At 41.4% G+C, this 22186-nt stretch overlaps 1 protein-coding gene across 8 annotated transcripts in view; it reads left to right on the top strand.

Moving 5' to 3' along the window:
* The window catches only part of Ncoa6 (nuclear receptor coactivator 6), an 83564-nt gene extending 62527 nt beyond the window's left edge, over nt 1–21037 (top strand). For 7 of the 8 annotated variants that reach the window (XM_048349045.1, XM_048349043.1, XM_048349042.1 and 4 more), the window contains 4 exons: nt 111–179; nt 3953–3989; nt 11453–11601; nt 20467–21037. In XM_048349045.1, the coding sequence (XP_048205002.1) occupies nt 111–179; nt 3953–3989; nt 11453–11601; nt 20467–20510 (299 nt within the window). In that variant the 3' untranslated portion in view covers nt 20511–21037. The remainder of the gene's footprint in view (nt 1–110; nt 180–3952; nt 3990–11452; nt 11602–20466) is intronic. The other variant, XM_048349046.1, reaches the window with a different exon arrangement.
* The last annotated feature ends 1149 nt before the right edge of the window (nt 21038–22186 follow it).

Raw genomic sequence — 22186 nt, 5'->3', positions numbered from 1 at the left:
AGTATTACAGCAGTTTAAAAAGTTTGATTTAGTTAATGCTTTCTGTTTTATTTAGAAAAGAAAGTAAAAGGCCTGTAATATTTTGTGGGTTTTTTTTTTTCTTGCTTTAGTCCCATCACAGAATTTAATCCCAAAGGAAACTCCAGCCACAGCACTGCAGGGGTCTGTTGCCAGACCAGGTAAGGCAGACTTCAGAACAACTTCTTGAAGTGGGGTGGGTTACAAGTGAAGGGGCTTGCTGTCCTCAACATCATGTGTTCTCATAGCTGTAAATGTACAGAACTGTCTCACCTATTTGCTTCCATAGACTTCACCTGAGTGGCAGAATTCATGATTATTCTCTTCCATATCTGTAGTGTCAAAGTCACAAAACTCAAGAAGGGCATCTCTATACCTATGCTGTCTGTCTGCCACCAGCCATGAATGGTTTCCACTGTAGTTTGGCCTGATCCATGCCCCGATACCAATAGCTGATAGCTAACTAGTTGGCATATGGTGACTTCCTGAGATAGCACCAAGATAATGGTTATGTTATCATGGCAGGAGTGGAAGCTTGTTCCGAGTATCTGCTTCTACAAGGCAGACATTCCTCCAGAGAGGCATAGTCATTTCAGTTAACTCGAGCGATATTAAGTTTTTCCCCATTACCAAGATACCATAAATAGCAACAAGAATGGTGTTTCTAGAAAGAGGAGTCCATGTTAATCTGATATATAACTGCTGCAGGACACTGAGTCAGCTCTGAACACATGATAACAGCGCTTTTTCTGCTTTCACAGACTAGAGTGTTAATGTAGAGAAATAGCATAGATATGTTACAGTTTAGTTTTGCCTGGTTCTTTGTCACTAAGGTCATTGAGGAGTACTAGAAAAAGCATAAATGGTTTCTGCAAGGAGATTAAACTATCATTGAAGATATATACTTGACAAAATCTGTAAGAAAAAGAGGAACATAGCCATGTTTAATTTCGTGAGTGATGATATAGCATGACTATTTTAAAGCCTGCTTTAGGGTACTATACCCTATATGATGGATAGAACTTTTTTCTATTGCATACTCTGGGAAGAATCAGGCCTCTGGGGGAAAAAGGAATGAGCAGAAAACACTTCAGGCACCCAGACTCTTTCCTTGCTACCTACCAACTGCCTCCATGAGGACTGACATTTGGAGTGTTAGAATGGAGCGAATTATTCAGAAAAGGAGTCTCATAATAAAACTCTCCATTCACCCTGGTAAGAAATGACCAACTAGAATGGGAAAGGAAATAACATTTCCTCTACCAACTCTTTACTAGTATCATTTTCTCATCTTATCTATTTATCTTTATCACTGTATCATCTTTACCATGATCATTTTTCCTCCTGAGAGTAATTGGCCAAATAATTCTGTTCCTTGTTAAAATTTAGCTTAAATGAATTTTAAAATGCCTCCAGGCCACTCCACTTACATGAATTATCAATAGTAGTGTTAGAATTCTAAAAATGGTCACATTTTACTTTGTTTCAAAAGAACAAACTAATTAAGGATAGCACCTCTTTTGACTTGAGCTATATTTGTATTATTACCTAAATTTGTATGTACTAGCTGGGTTGGGAAGGTAGTACAGATCCAAGGAGTTGACATCTATTTCTCCTCGAGTGTTTTCCAGGTTTTGTGGGTTCAGTATGGGGAGCTAAGCAGCACGAGAAGCAAAGCGTCCCTTCCACCAGCATATTTTTTTGCCAGTCCTGGCACTTGAACTCAGGGCCTGAGCACTGTCCCTGGCTTCTTTTTGCTCAAGGCTAGCACTGTACCACTTGAGCCACAGCACTGTTTCCAGCTTTTTCTGTTTATATGGTGCTGAGGAATCGAACCCAGGGCTTCATGCATGCTAGGCAAGCACTCTACCACTAAGGCACGTTCCCAGCCCCTCCACCAACATATTGCATTGAGGGTAAAGTAGTCCAGCATCCTCATGTGGGAAGTATATAAACATATTCATCATAGCAAAAATAATAGCTAACAGAATTAGTTATGATTGTCAGGTACTATACTAAATTTTTGTGTTCATTATTTCATTTAATCTTTTTTTGTTTGTATGTGGTACTAGGATTTGAACTCAAGGCCTTGTACTTACTAGGCAGGTGATCTACCACTTGGGCCACACACCCAAGCCCTGATTTAATCTCTTTAGCTTTGAAATGGGTAGTATGGTTACCTATATTTTTCATATGGGGCATTGAACATTTAAAGGTCAAGTCATTGTCCAAAATCATATGGCTATTAAGAAATGATCTTAAGCCAGGAACCTGACTGAAACTGACTTAACTGCCTCTGAGTACTCATATAGCACAGCTTAGATGTTTACACCAAGTGTGCGGTGCTGAATACCTTAAATGAGGGATCAGCTTCAGGGTTTTGGGAGGTCAGAGCAGAAGAGATCCTCACTACCTGATGTATCAGATTAAAAAATGACAGATTTGGGCTGGGAAGGTGGCTTAGTGATAGAGTGTTTGCCTAGCATGCACGAAGCCCTGGGTTCAATTCCTCAGTACCACATAAACAGAAAAAAACAGAAGTGGTGCTGTGGCTCAAGTGGTCGAGTGCTAACCATGAGCAAAAAGAAGCCAGGGACAGTGCTTAGGCCCTGAGTTCAAGCCCCAGGACTGGCAAAAAAAAAAAAAAAAAAAAAGACAGATTTTTTTCCCCCCAGTCTTTTGCTCAAGGCTAGCACTCTACTACTTGAGCCACAATGCCACTTCCGGCTTTTTCTGTTTATATGGTACTCAGGAATCCAACCCAGGTTTGGCAAGCACGCTACCACTAAGCCACATTCCCAGCTAGTGCTGTAAAGAAGTATATATTGATATAAAATCTGCTAAACAAACATTGAGATTGTTTTGGGGGGGGCGGGGCAGATAGTACTGAGAGGTTGAGGATAAAAAGACCATCATAATGTCTGTGGGCAGTATCTCAAAACAAGGCACTTAGTTCTCTAAAACTCAGTGCAGCTGTTGAGAGGAAAGTGTATTCTTAATAGATATTTAATATATGTTGGGGCTGGGCGTATGGCCTAGTGGCAAGAGTGCTTGCCTCTACACATGAAGCTCTCAGTTCGATTCCCCAGCACCACATATATGGAAAACGGCCAGAGGGGGCGCTGTGGCTCAAGTGGCAGAGTGCTAGCCTTGAGCAAGAAGAGGCCAGGGACAGTGCTCAGGCCCTGAGTCCAAGGCCCAGGACTGGCAAAAAAAAAAAAAAAAAACAGTAACAGATATTTAATATATGTTTAAAGATTGCTGCCTTTAAGCCAGATGCTGGTGGTTCATAGCTTCTCAGGAGACTGAAAGACCAAAAGATCCTCGTTCAAAGCCAGCCCAAGAAGGAATTAACCACCAAAAAACTAGAAGTCAAACTGTAGCTCAAGTGGTAGAGTATCAGCCTTGAGTGAAACAGCTAAGTAACAGTGTCCAGGCTCTGAGTTCAAGCGCCGGTATCAACACCAAAAAAAAAAGAAAGAAAGAAAGAAAGAAAGAAAGAAAGAAAGAAAAGAAAACAGATTGCTGCATTAAAAAAAAAAAAACGTACAGAAGGGTAGAGATATTTTCAGAATGAAAACAATCTCTCTACATGAAAGGAAGATGCTTATTTTACTAACCTAGTTGTAGCTAGATGAAATATAAACCAGGCAGTGTGAATTTAGTTCTGTTGCTCCAAACAGGATCATTTCACAGTGTGAAGTCGGAATAAAAATAGACCAAATAAGTATCTTATGTCCCCAGCAAACCAAGTTGGGTCAGTGCCAATTTTCTCTCCATACCATGTTGGGTGAAAATCCTGCTGGGCATACAGACCTATTAGCCTAAATAAGGTATTCAGGATTTTCATAGGCATCCAGTTTTTCCCGGTGGGCCTATACAGCAGGAGCGTCCACATCTCATTTTGTCCTTTGTATTTTTTTATTTTTTACAGAACTTGAGGCAAATGTGGCCATAGTCTCTGGACAAAGGTAAGATGATCTTAACTATGCCACTTAACTGTGGCATATGCCTCTTTGAGGGCATCAGCTATTTTAGTCTTTAAACCTCTTCTCTTACACTAACCTGTTTTACTGTTCACATTGAGAGCAACTGTAAGTTCCAACTCCTCAGTTGGGGTTTCACTAACAGTTTCTCTTAATAAACTTGATGGCTGAGTTTATACTGTCTATGGTTCTGAAAACTGAATGAGATAACATGTTTATTTCTCACCACAGTAAATAGTTCAATGTATAGAATTAAATTTTTTGGCTATTAAATGTACATCTTTGATTTGACTCCTGATCATCTTATTCCAAATTCATTGCTATTCCTACAATAATACTCTGCCTATCAGGTGTTTTTTTTTAAATGTTTTTTATTCTCTCTCTCTCTCTCTCTCTCTCTCTCTCTCTCTCTCTCTCTCTCTCTCTCTCTCTCTCTCTCTCTCTCTCACTCTCTCTTTCTCTTTTTGCCAGTCCTGGGGCTTGAACTCAGGGCCTGAGCACTGTCCCTGGCTTCTTTTTGCTCAAGGCTAGCCCTCTGCCACTTGAGCCACAGTGCCATCTTAGGCCTTTTCTATGTATGTAGTGCTGTGGAATCAAACCCAGGGCTTCATGTATGGGAGGCAAGCACTCTTGCCACTAGGCCATATTCCCAGCCCCGTTTTTTCTTATTTATTTATTTATTTTTGCCAGTCCTGAGGCTTAAACTCAGAGCCTGAACACTGTCCCTGAGCTTCTCTGTGCTCAAGCCTAGTGTTCTACCACTTAAGCCACAGCATCATTTCTGGCTTTTTCTGTTTATGTGGCACTGAGGAATCGAACCCAGGGCTTCATGCATGGTAGGCAAGCACTCTACCACTAAGCCACACAGCCCCTCAATCTATCTGGTTTTATAAAGAGGCCCTTCATTAGGAATCTTCTTTCCTCAGAATTTTTTTTATTATTTCCTGGGATCCCAGCCAGACAAGCATCCTCACCGCCCGTAAAAGGAGGTGCTAATCCCTTTAATTTGTAATTCTGCTGTTGCTCTGGTCTGGTCTCTCTTTAACTTGCTTTGGCTGTGGTTGAGTATGGGGTAGCTGTTTCACATAAAGCATAAAACTGTTCATGTAGTGAATAGTATGGCTCAATTCCCAGCCATAATGCTACTAACAAAGGATCCTCTTGCAGGAATAAACAATGGCTTCATATTCAAGCCATGATTTATGTTTGTAAGGAGCTCAAAATCCAATGGAAGGTTAGAGACATTAAAATAGAACATGCTGTACAGTCTGATAGGTGTTCTAGAATGCCATATATGGACTGAAACTCAAAAGTCAGAAGATATATCTCTGTTAGGTAGTGAAGCATGGGAGACTTCTCAGAAAGGGCACTCTTTGACCAGTTTTGTTTTCTTTCATTATTATTTCTTTTTCTTTTCTGGTTTTATTTTTGGGGGGGGGGGCCGGGTTGCCAGTCCTGGGGCTTGAACTCAGATCCCTGACTTCCTTTTGCTCAAGGTTAGTACTCTACTACTTGAACCACAGTGCCACTTGCAGCTTTTTTAGTTTATGTGGTGCTGAGGAATTGAACCCAAGGCTTTATGCATGCTAGGCAAGCAAGCACTCTACCACTCAGTCACATTCCCAGCCCTTGCATTATTATTTCTTTTGTCTTGTTTTGCTTATGATACTGAGGATTTAACCAAGGGATTTGAATACTTTGGGCAAGAGCTCTGCCACTTGTGGTATATTAATCAACTTTTTTTCTAATGACTTCAATATACAAGGGTTTTTGTTGTTGTTGTTGTTTGCCAGTCCTGGGGCTTGGACTCAGGACCTGAGCACTGTCCCTGGCTTCTTTTTGCTCAAGGCTAGCACTCTGCCACTTGATCCACAGCGCCACTTCTGGCCATTTTCTGTATATTTGGTGCTGGGGGATTGAACCCAGGGCTTCATGTATGGGAGGCAAGCACTCTTGCCACTAGGCCATATTCCCAGCCCCACAATATACACGTTTTGAACCATGAAACTAGTAAAAGGTTTATCAAAGCAAAGTTTATCAAAGTTTACCAAAGAAATATGTTCTCCTACATTTCCACAATATTTACTGAATATATTTTAGTTTATCACCTTCCAATGTTCTTCCTGGAAGATGCATACAGATAACAACACTGTAGCAAATATGCTTTCCATGTGGTAACATACAAATATGGCTATATAATGAAAATTAGATTATAGTATTCTTAATGTTAATAACTTTTTCTCACTTAATACTGGGTCATGAACAGTTTGTAAATTATAAAATAATTTTCCAAGACAAGTATCAGTGCTCATATCTGTAATCCTAGCTACTTAGGAGGCTGTGATCTTGAGGATCAAATTTCACAGCCAGCCTGGCCAGGAAAGTCTGTGAGACTCATTTTAACCAGAAAAAGAAAAAGGCCAGCAAAAAATAGCCAGAACTAGAGGCATGACTTAAGTGATAGAGAGAAAAGAGGTATGAGCACAAAAGCTGAGTTAAAACCCCCAGTACTGTCTTATAACAAAAAAATTTAATAAACTTTCTTCTGCAACATTACGTTTTTATGACTGAATATGGATATGCTGTACTTTCGTTATTATTGGCTTTTTTTTCCTTTTTCTTTTTTTGGCCAGTCCTGGGCCTTGGACTCAGGGCCTGAGCACTTTCCCTGGCTTCTTCCTGCTCAAGGCTAGCACTCTGCTACCTGAGCCACAGCGCCCCTTCTGGCCGTTTTCCATATATGTGGTGCTGGGGAATCGAACCGAGAGCTTCATGTGTAGGAGGCAAGCACTCTTGCCACTAGGCCATATTCCCAGCCCTTTTTCCTTTTTCCTTTCGTTTTTTTTCTGTGTGTGTGCATGTGTGTGTGTTTTTGGCCAGTCCTGGGCCTTGGACTCAGGGCCTGAGCACTGTCCCTGGCTTCTTTTTGCTCAAGGCTAGCACTCGGCCACTTAAGCCACAGCACCACTTCTGGCCATTTTCTACATATGTGCTGCTGGAGAACCAAACCCAGGGCTTCATGTAGACAAGGCGAGCCCTCTTGCCACTAGGCCATATTCCCAGCCCTCTTCTCGTTTTGTTTTATTTTGTTTTGTGCCAGTGCTGGGGCTTGAACTCAGGACCTAAGCACTATCCCTGAGCTTTTGGGCTTAAGGCTAGCACTCTACCACTTGAGCCACAGCTCTACTTCTGGCTTTTTGCTAATTAATTGTAGATAAGAGGCTCATGGACTTTCCTGCCCTGGCTGGCTTTTAACCACAACCCCCATATTTTAGCCCCTTGAGTATCTAGGATTATAAGCATGAGGCAATAGTAACTGGCCCTTTTCTTTTCTTCTTCTTCTTTTTTTTTTTTTTTTGGTAGTACTGGAGTTTGAACTTGGGATCTTAAACTTTCTAGGAAGCAGCTCTACCATTTGAGCCATACCTCTAGGCCTGTAAGCTGTTGTTGTTAAGCAGTTTCACATCTTTTTTTCCCCCTTTGGCCAATCATGGGGCTTGAACTCAGGGCATGGGTACTGTCCATGAGCCTCTTTGTGCTCAAGGCTAGCACTTTACCAGTTGAGCCACCATGCCACTTCCAGCCTTTTCTGAGTAGTTTATTGGAGATAAGAGTCTCACAAACTTTTCTGCCCAATCTGGCTTCAAACCGTGATCTTTAGATCTCAGCCTCCTGAGTAACTAGGATTACAGGCATGAGCCACAGGTGCCGGGCTCAAGTCATCTATTTTCATTAATATAAACAAAGCATTTTGACATCCCCTGTGTGTGATTATAGCTCTATAAAAATATTACTTTGTTAGAAATGGATTTATTCAGGAATGGAATTTTTCCTAAAGTAAAGGATTACACTGTAGTTTCTTAATCTTATTCACCTTATTTATTATTTTTTTAATTTGGCTGCAGAGCTTGAACTCAGGGCCTGGGCATTGTTCCTGAGCTTTTTTGTGTTCAAGGCTCATACTCTACCACTTTGAGCCACAGCTTCACTTTTATTTTTCTGGTGGCTAATTAGAGACAAGAGTCTCATGGACTTTCCTGCCTTGAACCCTGATCCTCAGATCTCAGCCTCCCAAATAGCTAGGATTATAGGCATGAGTCACTGGTGCCCAGCCTCATTCAGCTTTATTCATGGTTTTGTTTTGTTTTCTTTTTTGGCCAGTCCTGGGGCTTGAACTCAGGGCCTGAGCACTGTCCCTGGCTTCTTTTTGTTCAAGGCTAGCACTCTACCACTTGAGCTACAGCGCCACTTCCTGCTTTTTTATTTTATTTTTTTTTGCCAGTCCTGGGGCTTGAACTCAGGGCCTGAGCACTGTCCCTGGCTTCTTTTTGCTCAAGGCTAGCACTCGGCCACTTGAGCCACAGCGCCACTTCTGGCCGTTTTCTATATATGTGGTGCTGGGGAATCAAACTCAGGGCTTCATGTATACGAGGCAAGCACTCTTTGCCACTATGCCATATTCCCAACCCTTCCTGCTTTTTCTATACATGTGGTGCTGAGGAATCAAACCCAGGGTTTTATGTATATGAGGCAAGCACTTTACCACTAGGCCATGTTCCCAGCCTCCTTCTGGTCTTTTGTTTTTGGTACTGGGGATGGAACCCAGAACATTACACTTGCTAGGCAAGTGCTTTGCCACTGAGCTACCTCCTAGCCCTTCAGCTCTATTCACTTTTTTGATCAGATAATTCTTTGTTATGAAGGGCTGTCTTATTCATTATAGGATGTTTAGCAGCATCCCTGACCTCTACTAAAAAGATGCCAGCTGAAAAAAAAAAAAAAAAAGATGCCAGTAGCAACAGGACCTGGTATCTCACAACTGTAACCTTAGCTTCTTAGGTAGCTGGGATTGGAAGAATCATGGTTTGAGGACTGCCAAGGCAAAAAGTTCATGAGACCCCATCTCCCAGTAAAAATCTGGATGTGGGGGCTAGGGATATGGCCTAGTGGCAAGAGTGCCTGCCTCATATACATGAGGCCCTGGGTTCGATTCCCCAGCACCACATATACAGAAAATGGCCAGAAGTGGTGCTGTGGCTCAAGTGGCATAGTGTTAGCCTTGAGCAAAAAGAAGCCAGGGACAGTGCTCAGGCCCTGAGTCCAACCCCCAGGACTGGCCAAAAAAAAAAAAAAAAAAATCTGGATGTGATACTGCACTTCTGTCTTCTCAGCTATATATCAAGCATAAATAGAAAAATAGAATGATCAGATCCTTCTGTTTGGTGGTCCAAATCCATGTGAGCAAAAAGCAGAAATTATTTGAAAAAATAAAAACCAGAAAGGCTTTGGTGGGAGTGGGTGTCTTAAGTGATAGAGCACCTGGCTAGCAGGCGTGAGACCTTGACTTCAAGCCTCAATACCATTACAAAAAGAAAAATGTAGTAACACCCCTCCAAGTCATGAGAGTCAAAGATATCTCCAAGGCTGAGGATGTAGCTCCCATTTAGAGCATTTGCCTAGCATGTACAAGGATTTGGGGTCATCCTCTAGCACCAGAAAAAAAAAGTAATTAGGGGCAGGAATGGTAGCTCACACCTGTAATCCCATCCACCCAGGAGGTAGAGATTAGAAGGATCACAGTTTGAGGCCAACTTAGGCAAAATGTTAGTGAGACCCTTATCTCAATCCATAAAGTGCATGCCTGTGGTCTCAGCTATGTGGAAGCCATAGGTAGGAAGATGTGAGTCTGAAGCTGAACCTGGGCAAAAACAAAACCCTACCTAAAAAACAAAAAAAAACAAAAAACAAAAAAAAGCTGGAAGTAGGGCTTATGTGGTAGAGTGCCTGCCTAGCAAGTAGAAGGCCCTGAGTTCAAAGCCAACATGGGCAGTAAAGTACTAAAGATTCTATCTCCAATTAACCAGGAAAAGCTAGGCTAGAGGCATGGCTCAAGTGGTATAGTGCTAGCCCATGAGAAAGCTGAACAAATATAAGACCCCTGAGTTCAAGCCTCAGTACCAGAAAGGAGGGGAGGGAGGGAAAAGAAAGAAAAGGGAAAGAGAGAAAGAGAAAAAGAAAAATGAAAGAAAAGAAAGAAATCGAGATGAAGGGAGGGAGGGGAAAGGGTTCACAGAATAGTATAAATATATTCCCATAAAATGACTTATAACTGTCCTAGGCTCATAGTAAATGTTACATATTCATAATTTTAGGTACTATTTTGAATTAGTAGCAGTCTTCACACATCTTAAATACCTTTTTCATTACTCTTTTATAAAATTACAAAATGCAGGGTTTGGGTTTTGTTTTGTTTTGTTTGGGGGGGGGGGCGTCAATCATGGGGCTTGAATTTAGGGCCTGGGCATTGTCCCTGAGCTTTATTGCTCAAAGCTAATGCTCAACCACTTTGAGCCACAGTGCCACTTCTGGTTGTCTGGTGGTTAATTGCAGATAAGAGTCTCATGGACTTTTCTGTCCTGACTGGCTTTGAACTTGGATCCTCAAATTCTCAGTCTCCTGAGTAGGATTACAGGTGTGAGCCATCAGCACCCAGCTTCTTTTAAATTTTTGAAGAGGAAAATTATTACCAGGAAAACTGATGAAGATTTGTTTTATGGAAATTGTTCTAAGTTCTATGTTCCTGTTTTCCAGTAAGCTCTTCAGCATTATGCTTTATTTAGAATTTTATTGTTACTAATATAATAGGCTAGACTTACTTTTAAATTGTCAGTAGTGTAGCAAAGAATCACTTTATTGTCCCCAGGGAAGAATATAGTTCTCCCTCCAAAATGACTGTATTGTCTGTTTTTCTTTTTGTTTCTCATGCCCATCCTGGAGCTTGAACTTGGCCCTGTCCCTGAGCTTTTTTGCTCAATGCTAGTGCTCTACCACTTGAGCCACAACTCCACTTCCATTTTTGTTGTTGTTTTGGTGTTTAATTGGAGGTTGGAGTCTCATAGATTTTACTGCCTGGGCTGGCTTTGAACTGTGGTCCTCAGACCTCAGCCTTCTGAGTAGCTAGGATTACAAGCATGAACCACCAGCACGTTGCTGTTATTTATTTATTTTTTGTTTTGCTTGGGGTTTTTTTCCTCTGTTCTGGGTATCGAGCCCAATATGCTCGGTGCTAGGCAAGCACTTTACCACTAAGGTTCATTACCAGCTTAATCTACTTTATTAATGAAATTCTATAATGAATACTTTTTTACAGAAGAAAAAGGAGGTGGAAAAGTGCAGCAGGAAGAGCTTACTGTACACTAATGAAAGTAAACCATACAACTTGTGGGTAGAGACAGGAAGAAGGGACAGGAAGAGAGTGAGAAAGGGAAGAAGATACTGTACAAAAGGAAACATACTCATTACCTGACTCATGTAATTATAATCCCTCCATATATCACCTTTAAAATAACAATAAAGTAATTTTTAAAACATAATAAATACAGAAAAAGTACTTTTTATGTGACTTGATTCCTTGGCTCCTTGGAAACTTTATGCTTCCTTTTTTTCAGCAGTGAGCCAAAAGAGATAGTTGAAAAATCCAAAACCCCAAGCCGAAGAAACTCCCGAACTGAAGAGCCAGCTGTGGCTTCTGAAAGTGTGGAAAATGGACATCGTAAACGATCCTCTCGACCTGCTTCAGCCTCCAGCTCTTCTAAAGGTTAGCAGTGGGATGTGGGGACTATTTGCAGGTCAAATGGAGGAATAAGGTCTTCATCATAGGAGCAGAGGACTTTGTCCTTCCTGTTTGCTTCTGTTCCTTAAATTTGGCTGGTTACTTGATTTTTTGCTACTTATTGGCTTTTTCATTTATTTTTCAGTTCACATAACTATATGTTTTCTTTGTGTGTACAGAAGGGCAGTGAACACTGCTGAACAAGAAAGAATGTAGTAACATGGCAGCGTGATCTGTTTGAGTTCATGATCACCTACTTCAAATAGATCCTGAATATAGCTCAGCTATCTTCCTTTTTCTGTGAAAAAGATTCTTTCCTAATCTCTATTCTTTTTTTCTTTTTGGTTTTCTCCCCCTGCTTTTTAAAGGGCAGGGTCTTGTTATGTTATTCACACTGGCCTTAAATTCCACCTGCCTCGGCCTGTAATCCTGCTAGGATTACAGACATTCACCATCACATCATCTGTATTGTATCTTATTTATTTTTGTGTTTATGTACCAGTCCTAGAGCTTGAAATTAGGGCTTGGGCCCAGACTCTGAGCTTTTTATGCTCAAGGCTAGTGCTCTGTCACTTGAACCATAGCTTTTGGATGGTTAACTGAAAGTAAGTTTTACAGTCTTTCCTCAGTCCAGCTTCAAACTGTGATATCAGATCTCAGCCTCTTCAGCAGCTAGGGTACAAGTATGAGCCACCCAGCTCCCTGTACTTTTTTTTTTTTTTTTTGCCAGTCCTGGGGCTTGAACTCAGGGCTGGGCACTGTCCCTGAGCATCTTTGTACCCAAGGCTAGTGTTCTACTACTTGAGCCACAGTGCCACTGCCAGCCTTTTTTTTTTTTTTTTCTGAGTAGTTAGGAGATAAAAGTCTTATAGACTTTTCTCCCCAGGCTGGCTTCGAACCTCAATCCTCAGATCTCAGACTCCTGAGCAGCTAGGATTATAAGGCATAAGCCACCAATGCCTGGCTTGCCTGTGCTCTTTTTAAACTTCTAGCTCCTACTTTCTCCATTCTTCTTTAATAGAGGCTCTGACATCTTCACAGAAAAATTAGAACTCTATCAATTTCCTACTACCAGGATCAAAAAGTTAGTAAATAGCCTTCTTTGTCCTACTTATGAACTGCCCCTCCTCAAGTCTAAGGCTAATGCCTCTATTTGTGCCTCTATTCCTATTTTTCCTGACTTTAAGAAACTTACATTCAGGCAGGGAAGGTGGCTTAGTGGTAGAGTGCTTGCCTAGCATGCATGAGGCCATGGGTTTGATTTCCCAGTACCACATACACAGAAAAAACTGGAAGTGGAGCTATAGCTCAAGTGGTAGAGTGCTAGCCCTGAGCAAAAGAAGCTTAGAGACAACCCCCAAGCCCTGAGTTCAAGTCCCAGTACTTGCCAAGAAAAAGAAAGAAACTTAGGTTAAAGCTATGGGAAAATATACTTCCCCTCTGATCTATCTGTTCTTGTAGGCCCTTACTTTCCCAAAGGGTCAAGGTCTTTGAAGCTATCAAATATGATACATAATTATTTTTTTTTGTCAGATGTGGGGCTTGAACTCAGGGCCTGAGTGCTGTCCCTGAGCTCTTTTGCTCAAGGCTAACTCTCTACCACTTTGAGCCACAACTCCACTTTTGGTTTTCTGGAGGTTAATTGGAAATAAGAGTCTCACAGGGCTGCCATGTAGCTCATTGGCAAAGCACTTACCTAGCAAGTGCAACGTCCTGGGTTTGCTCCCCAATACCAAAAAGAAAAGAAAAAACAATACAGCTCAAAAAAATACCCTTGGTCTGGGAATGTGGCTTAGTGGTAGAGTGCTCACCTAGCATGCATGAAGCCCTGGTTTTGATTCCTCAGCACCACATAAACGGAAAAAGCCAGAAATGGTGCTGTGGCTCAAGTGGTAGAGTGCTAGCCTTGAGCAAAAAGAAGCCAGGGACAGTGCTCAGGCCCTAGTCCCAAGCCACAGGACTAGCAAAACAACAACAAAAAACCTTTTGGGCTGGAAAAATGGCTTAGTAGCTAGCTTTGAGCAAAAGAAGATCAGGGACAGTGCCCAGGCCCTGAGTTCAAACCCCAGGACTGGCAAAAAAAAAAAAAAAAAGTCTCACAGTGACTTGTCTGTCCCGGCTATCTTTGAACTGCAATCCTCAGATCTCAGCCTCCAGAGTAGCAAAGGTTTTAGGCATGAGTCAATGGTGTCTGTTTTTTTTTTTTTTTGTTTTGTCTTTTTTTTCCCCTACGCTAGCAATTCTACTCAAGTCACTGCCCCACTTCTGGCCTTTTGGTCGTTAATTGGAGATCAGAGTTTCACAGGCTTTCTAGAACAGGCTGGCTTTGAACCATGATCCTCAGATCTCTAGGATTGTAGCCATGAGCCCAGAGCCTCATGGTACTAAAGGTAGTAGTTACTGTGCACCAGAAAGAATTAATCTAAGGAGCATCTGGGACAGTTTAGAAGAAATGAACAAGTTAGCGCTAGTCTGCAGAGAAATGCCAGCCAAGAAAAGATGGAAATCTGAGACTATTTTAGAGAGAGGTCTAGAGTTAGGGAAAAGTCTGGATGTGGTCTCCAGATGGTAATAGTAATTTTGGAATGCCTGCTGCATCCAGGCTTTGAGGCTTAACGACTGACTTGAAAGAGACCATCATAACTTCAGAGGGATGGTGAGTGGCTCTCTAGGTCTGGCCAGCCCTACAAGTGGAAAGTTACTTGCAAATCCCCACATCAGTCTCAAATCTTTAGGCTATTATTCTCTTAACTGTTTAAGGATATGTTACCTTTTATGTCAGAAATTAGTACTGTTTAGGATTTTAAGTGTTAAAACTCTTGTATTCAAATGAAAGAATAACATGCATATTATTAAGTTAGAAATTTATCCCAGTGGTTAGAGCATGTCCCTATCACTTAAAAAGAAAAGTAAAAAAAACAACAACACATTGCTTGTCAACTGTGTTATTTCTAAAAATATGAAACAAGTCATGAAATAACTGTAACTGTAATTGTGTTTGAACTCATATCCAGAAATTATAAATATAAAATTGGTTAGCTAGAGATAGTGGCCATACTTATCCCATTCAGGCAGCTGATGCAGAAGGATCAAGAGTTTAAGGCCAAGCCAGGCACTAGTGGCTCATGCCTGTAATCCTAGTTACTCAGGAGGCTGAGATTTGAGGATCTCAGGAAAATCTGTGAGACTCTTTTTTTTTTGCCAGTCCTGGGGCTTGGACCCAGTGCCTGAGTACTGTCCCTGGCTTCTTTTTGCTCAAGGCTAGCACTCAGCCACAGCGCCACTTCTGGCCGTTTTATATATATATATATATATATATATATATATATATATATATATATATATATATGTGTGTGTGGTGCTGGGGAATCAAACCCAGGGCTTCATAGGCAAGCACTCTTGTCACTAGGCCATATTCCCAGCCCCAAATCTGTGAGACTCTTATCTACAATTAACTACCCCCCAAACCAGAAGTGGCACTATGGCTTAAAGTGGTAGAGCACTAGCCTCAAGTGAAAAAGCTCAGAGACAGCGCCCAAGCCCTGAATTCAAGTCCCACAACCAACAACAACAACAACAAAAAAGAGTTTAAGGCCAGCCTGGGCTACAAAGCAAGACCCTGCTAGGGGAAGGGAGGTAGAGCTGACTTCTGTTACTATATAATGCTGTATACCTGAAATATGGAAGTATATTCCTGAAGAATCTATACTTTTCACAGTTTGAAGAGGGAAGACTATCCTTTTTGCACTTAATAAACAAAATCAGAACATTGTTTTTTATAAAATTCTTGAAATCTGAGAAATACCATAGTTTATAATAAGAAGAGTTATTAATTTTGTATTAGGGGAATCAGTGACATTAATCACATTCCTCCTGTGAGAGTGGTTTGTTTTAGCATGCTGGCAATGGCCTACTAAACTGCCAGATTGGAGCAGGTACAATAGATGATTTCTGGGCACAGCCAAAGAGACCTACATGGTTGGTTGGTCACTCTGATCCATTTTTTTATTTTGGTTGATTAGGTCTCTATTTTTAATTACAAACATCAAAATTCACTACCACAAAAAAGTAAAGTTCTTTTTAAAATTGCACTTGACTGGGTATGTTTCCACAAATATGCAAATGAGTACTCTGCCTTCTGAAATTAATTCACTATTAACATAGAAATGATTTTTCTTTGTTTTGTTTTGTGCCAATCCTGGGGCTTGAATGTGGGGCCTAACTGCTCTCTCTGAGCTCTACCACAGGAACCACAGCTCCACCTCAGGCTTTCTGGTGCATAATTGGAGATAAGAGTCTCACAAACGTAACTGCCCAAGCTGGCCTCAAATCGAGATACTCAGAACTCCGCTTCCTGAGTAGCTAGTATTATACATGTGAGCCACCAGCACCCAGCTTGAAAATCAATTTTTACAAAAATTTTAAATGATAATATAAAAGTACATCCTTTATCATCACTCCCCTAGTATCCAAAAGGTGAATTTTTTTTTTTTTTTGGCAGTTCCTAGCAGAAGTTAGTTGCTTTCTGTAGGTGGCCCTACTCACTGATTCGTCCTCAAAGGGAAGATGCCAGTTCATTGGGTGGTTTGGACAGATGGGAACAAGCAGAGGAGGAAGGGGAGCCTGACACTGCTTAGTTTTCCATTCTCCATGTCATTTCCCAGCTACCTGTGTTTCTCAGAAACACCATACTTAGTTCTTTATCTCATAACAAGGAAGAAGCTTCCAAATTTGATCTAATTGATAGATTTCTTTTAAAGGGTGAACAGAATCAAGACAAAACCTTGTATATTTTTAGTGCAAATAAGTTTGCTGCAGTGAACAATAAGTTTGCACATTAGATATAAAGAACTAATTATGTCTATAATCCTAGGTACTCAGGAGGCTGAAATTTGAAAATTGCCATATTTGAGGATTGAGCCAGCCTAGGCAGGAAAGTCTGTGAGACTTTTATCTCTAGTTAAAAACATAAAAAGTTGGAAGTGGCACTAATGGCTCAAGTGGTAGAGTGCAGCAAAAGGCACTCAAGGTGAGGAGAGGGAGGGAAAGGAAAGAAGGGAGGGAGAAAGAAAGAAGGAAAGAAACAAAGAAAGGACAGATAGATGAGTTATGGGAAGCTGTGTGAAACTCAGTTCATCTCAGTTCATTTACATAAATTAACACCATTTTTTTTTTTTTTTTTTGGCCAGTCCTGGGCCTTGGACTCAGGGCCTGGCTTCTTTTTGCTCAAGGTTAGCACTCTGCCATTTGAGCCACAGCGCCACTTCTGGCCGTTTTCTGTATATGTGGTGCTGGGGAATCGAACCCAGGGCCTCATGTATAGGAGGCAAGCACTCTTGCCACTAGGCCATATCCCCAGCCCCCCCCACACTTTGTGGTGCTGGGGAATCGAACCTAGGGCCTCGTGTATCCGAGGCAGGCACTCTTGCCACTAGGCTATATCCCCAGCCCAAATTAACACCATTTTTAATATTCTGTCAACTTCTGATCTGTCTGTCTTCTGATTAATGAAAGATTGCTAAATAAGATCTTATATAACCTTTTTAATTTTTATTAAAATTAAATAATTATATTTTACTTTACATATTAAATAAACAAGCTATCAAATGGCACAAGCAATATGACTTCCCAATAAGATATTTTTAGAAAATATTTTCACCTACAGGACCCTAAGAACATTTCATAGGTCTTTTTAGAATTTATCTCACTTCTTGGTAATTACCATGGCTAACATCAGTAAAATGTTTTCTTGTTACATCTATGTATTTATGGGAGCTTAGATTCTTAGAATATTATAATACAAAAGACAAGAGAAACACTGCTTAGAACACTAAACCTAAATATGCAGCGTGAAGAAATTCAGGTCACTTTCTAGAAATGGATGAATCTGATTCATATTCTCTCTCTCTCTCTCTCTCTCTCTCTCTCTCTCTCTCTCTCTCTCTCTCGTTGTTGGTTGTGGGGCTTGGATGAGGTCCCACAGTGCCACTTCCAGTTTTCTGATGGTTACTTGTAGATAAGAATCTCACAGACTTTACTACCTGGGCTAGCTTTGAACCATGATCCTCAGCTCTTAGCCTCCTGAATACCTAGTATAGGTGTAAGCCATCAGTGCCCAGCTCTTTTTCTCTTTCTTGTCTTCCTGCTTCCCATTTATCTGGGATTGCAGGTATAAAAGACCACAGCCAACTTGTTTTTTGTTGTTTTTATGCTGTTATTAAGGCTTTCTGAACTCAGGGCCCATGCTCTTGTTTGGCTTTTGCTTATTGCTGGAGCTCTGCCACTTGAACCACACTTTGGTTAACTGGCAATAAGTCTCTCTTGGCTTTTCTGCCTAGTCTGGCGTTGTACTACAATCATTAGATCTCAGACTCCTGAGTAGCTAGGGTTATAGGCAGGAGCCACCAGTGCCTCACCCAGCTTATTTTTTGAGATAGAGTCTCATTAAGGTTGCCCACACTGGCCTGAAACTGTGATTCTCCTATCTCTGCCTCCTGTCTAGCTGGGCTTATATAGAGATATGTGCCCTTGTGCCTAGAAAATTGTCTCTCATATTAATGTGCTAGAAATTTTTTATTACCTTGATGAAAAGTACTTAAAACACTTTTTTTTTTTTGGCCAGTCCTGGGGGTTGGACTCAGGGCCTGAGCACTGTCCCTGGCTTCTTTTTTGCTCAAGGCTAGCACTCTGCCACTTGAGCCACAGCGCCACTTCTGGCCATTTTCTGTATATGTGGTGCTGGGGAATCTAACCCAGGGCCTCATGTATATGAGACAGGCACTCTTGCCACTAGGCCATATCCCCAACCCCTTAAAACACTTTTTATATTAAGATCAGAATGCCTATTATGGAGCAGCATGTAAAGTAATAGTGACTTTTTAAAATCAATACAAATAATGAGGAGAGTGTGGTGGTACACACCTGTATCACTCAGGAGGTAGACACAAGATCATGAGTTGAAGGCCACTCAAAGCACAGTAAGAAAGAAAATAGGGCCTGAGGGTGTAGCTCAGAAGGCAGAACAGTTGCCTAGCATGCTTGAGACTCTGAGTTCAATCCCCAATACTACTTAAAAAAAACAAAAACAAGGACTGGGAACATGGCCTAGTGGTAAGAGCACTTGCCTCCTACACATGAAGCTCTCGGTTCGATTCCCCAGCACCACATATATGGAAAACGGCCAGAAGGGGCACTGTGGCTCAGGTGGCAGAGTGCTAGCCTTGAGCGGGAAGAAGCCAGGGACAGTGCTCAGGCCCTGAGTCCAAGGGCCAGGACTGGCCAAAAAACAAAACAAACAAACAAAAAACCACAACAAACTTCAACTGTTTATCTTAATCCTAGCTACTAGGCGGCTATGATTCAAAGCCAGTCCAGGCAGGAAAGTCTGTAACAATCTTCCTTTAACCATCAAAAAGTCAGAAGTGGGGGCTGGGGATATAGCCTAGTGGCAAGAGTGCCTGCCTCGGATACACGAGGCCCTAGGTTCGATTCCCCAGCACCACATATACAGAAAACAGCCAGAAGCGGCGCTGTGGCTCAAGTGGCAGAGTGCTAGCCTTGAGCGGGAAGAAGCCAGGGACAGTGCTCAGGCCCTGAGTCCAAGGCCCAGGACTGGCCAAAAAAAAAAAAGTCAGAAGTGGAGCTGTGGCTCAAGTAGTAGAGTGCTAGCCTTGAGCACAGAAACTCAGGGATATTATGTATGAAACTGTAACCCCTCTGTACATCACTTTAACAATGAAGAAATGGGAGAAAAACAACAACTCAACTCTCAGGGACAGTGTCTAGATCCTGAGTTCAAGCCCCAGGACTAGCACAAAAATAGAGCAAGCAAGCCTTGATAAGATTAAGTAGTTGGGTATGGTAGCACATACCCCTGGGGAGGCAGAGGCAGACAATTGAGAGCTTGAGGCCAGCATGGGTTCCATAGGAAGACACATCTCAAAATAGAAAGAAAATTGATTGTACAAAAGAAATTAAAGGAAAAGTCATCCAGTTCATATCACTGTTACTGCATATAAATCACTTAGTTCCCATTTCTTCCATATAGCCCTGAGGCTCAGAGAAGGTGATTGTTGTGAACTGCTTCCATGTTTATATCTTTAGCCTTGAGATACCAGACCACAGTAGGCACTAGTAACCAGGGTTTTGTGGTCATGTTTAGAGACTTTAAGAGTCCCCTTACTACAAACAATGACTTGGCTCCAAAAAAGAACTAAAGGCTAGGCTTTCGACACAATTTATTCACTATGGCATCACTCATTGGCTTCTTACCAATAGTACACTGTCAGCCTATCCATGCTTTATGGAAAGGGATTGATGAAGATTGTCAGATTAGTTGCCCAATGTAAGGGAGGCTAATGGGGAACCTGTGGCTCATGCGTATAATCCTACCTACTTAGGAAGCTGAGATGTAAAACACTGCAGTTCAGAGCCAGGCAGAAAAGTCTTAGAAATGCCATCTCAAAATAACCAGCAAAAAGCAGGGCTGGAGGCATAACTTAGGTAGTAGAGCATCAAGCTAGCAAGTGTGACAGCACAAATTCAAACCTCAGTACCACCAAAAAGTGGGGAGGCTCTTCCTTACCCTGCCAATGTTCTAGACATTTTGTGTGTATGTGTGTGTGTTGGTTCCCACCACCTGTTCACCTGTATCACATTTCCACAACAGCCAGGCTCTAATGTGCAAGACCATACCCTTCCCATTTAAGTCATGAGGCAAAGCCTGTGACTGCACGTCAGGTGTCCCTTGAACTGTCTCAAAGTCTAGTGGGGTTTCACTTTCATCAGCCCTAGCCTTGTGGACTGTGAGTCAATGGCTTCAGTTGAATGTGTCCTTCCTTTCCCCCACAGACATTACCAGTGCGGTGCAATCCAAGCGAAGAAAATCCAAGTAAACAAGCTGGACGGTGACTTGATCCTTGTAAATGTGTGTGAATTTTACAAAGAGTAATTTTGAGCTGTGACTTTTTAAAATCTATTTCTGTACAGTTAGTCATTTTAATAATGTGACCCTTTTCCTAGTCCTTGCCACCTGTTTTTTAAAGTGCAATGGGGAAAGCAGGGTTGTTTGGCCCTTTTGGTGTTACAAGATGAAATTCAAGGTTTCTAAAATGTTGCCATGTATTGAGAGGAGCTAATGCCATCATAAATGTTAATAGTTTTCACATTTCCTAAGCAGCCTAGAGTACAGGGTGAGCATTTTTAGATCTTCTAATGATGTCTTGTGCTGTGGGAAGTACTGTGTGTGAATAGCAGTAGCAGGGCAAAAGCAATCTTGTCATTTGAAAATGTTGTAAATAATTTTATTATATAGTGTTTTGGATGTATTTGTTGTAGAAATGGACCAGTGAATAAAGAGAATCTAAGGGGTTTGTACAATGTGAAATACTGAATGTGTTAAATAAATGTCATTGTAATAGAACATAAAGGTATATTATTGGTAAGGGTTTACTGGGAAAGCTCTTCCTTTAGACCATAAATGAGTCTGAGACTCAAGACACACTGCATCTGAAATGTCCACCTAAAAAGTTGAGGACAATATATGTACTTCTCATCTGATTCTTGTTGAAGAAACAGCCCTGTCCAGCAGTATACCAAGTACTTAGATCTTGGTCAAATTTCCCTTGATTGCAAATAACAGAATATAGGATTAAAAGCTGCTCAGGATTTTCTAGCTACGAAGATGTCAGCTACCCACATGGCACTCTTTTGTCACCTCAAACATCTTTTCTCTATGCATATGTTGCCCAAAACAACTGTGTTTACACCTCCACCATTCAGGAGATAAACCCAGACCGACCAGCATCAAGAATTTAACTACTTTAAGCCAGGAATGGGCGGCTCACTCTTACCATCTTAACTACTGAGGCGGCTGAAATCTGAGAGTTGCAGTTCAGAGCCAGCCCAGGCAGAAAGGTCTCAGAGATTATTTCCAATTAATCAGCAAAAAAGATAGACTGGAGGTGTAGTCAAGTGGTAGAGTGCAAGTGTGAACAAAACAGCTGAGAATATGAGACCCTGAGTTTTAGCCCAGTTAGGTCAGGTTTCCATCTTTAGTTTAATTCTGCAGCTAGATGGGTAGCTCCCAAATTAAAAAGGGTCACTTCGTATTATATACTTTAGAGATATCCACAATATCCTACTCTGCAACTGCCCTATTTCTTGCCTGTTTCAGACCTAGGAGTGGCTTATCAACATGTCCAGGTGTTTTTTTTTTTTTTTCCTTTTCCTGGATTCAATTCTTCAAAATCAGTGGTCTCTAAGACCAAATTCTACCTTTACCCTACTTCCAGAATTTCAGGGTTTGAGACTATCCTTGTGTCTGCCTCACCTCTAGTCTTCTGCCATATTTCCTAGAGCTAGATTTATACCTCTCTTCCAGTGGCTCCTTACCCTTGCCACATAACCTAGTGCCTAATACCAAAAGAATGAGTCGATGATGGCAGTACTTATTCCCAGCTCTATTTCAGCTGTCTTAATATATGTCTAATATTATAAGGATCCTCTAAAAATAGCTTTTATGAGTCAGGCTCCAGTTTGACTCTGTTCTCTGATACTTACCTTCTTCCCC

This window comes from Perognathus longimembris, chromosome 6 (genome assembly GCF_023159225.1).
Source record: "Perognathus longimembris pacificus isolate PPM17 chromosome 6, ASM2315922v1, whole genome shotgun sequence".
Taxonomy (NCBI): Eukaryota; Metazoa; Chordata; class Mammalia; order Rodentia; family Heteromyidae; genus Perognathus; species Perognathus longimembris.
The sequence above is the reverse complement of the archived record's forward strand: the minus strand, read 5'-3'. Positions and strand labels throughout refer to the sequence as shown.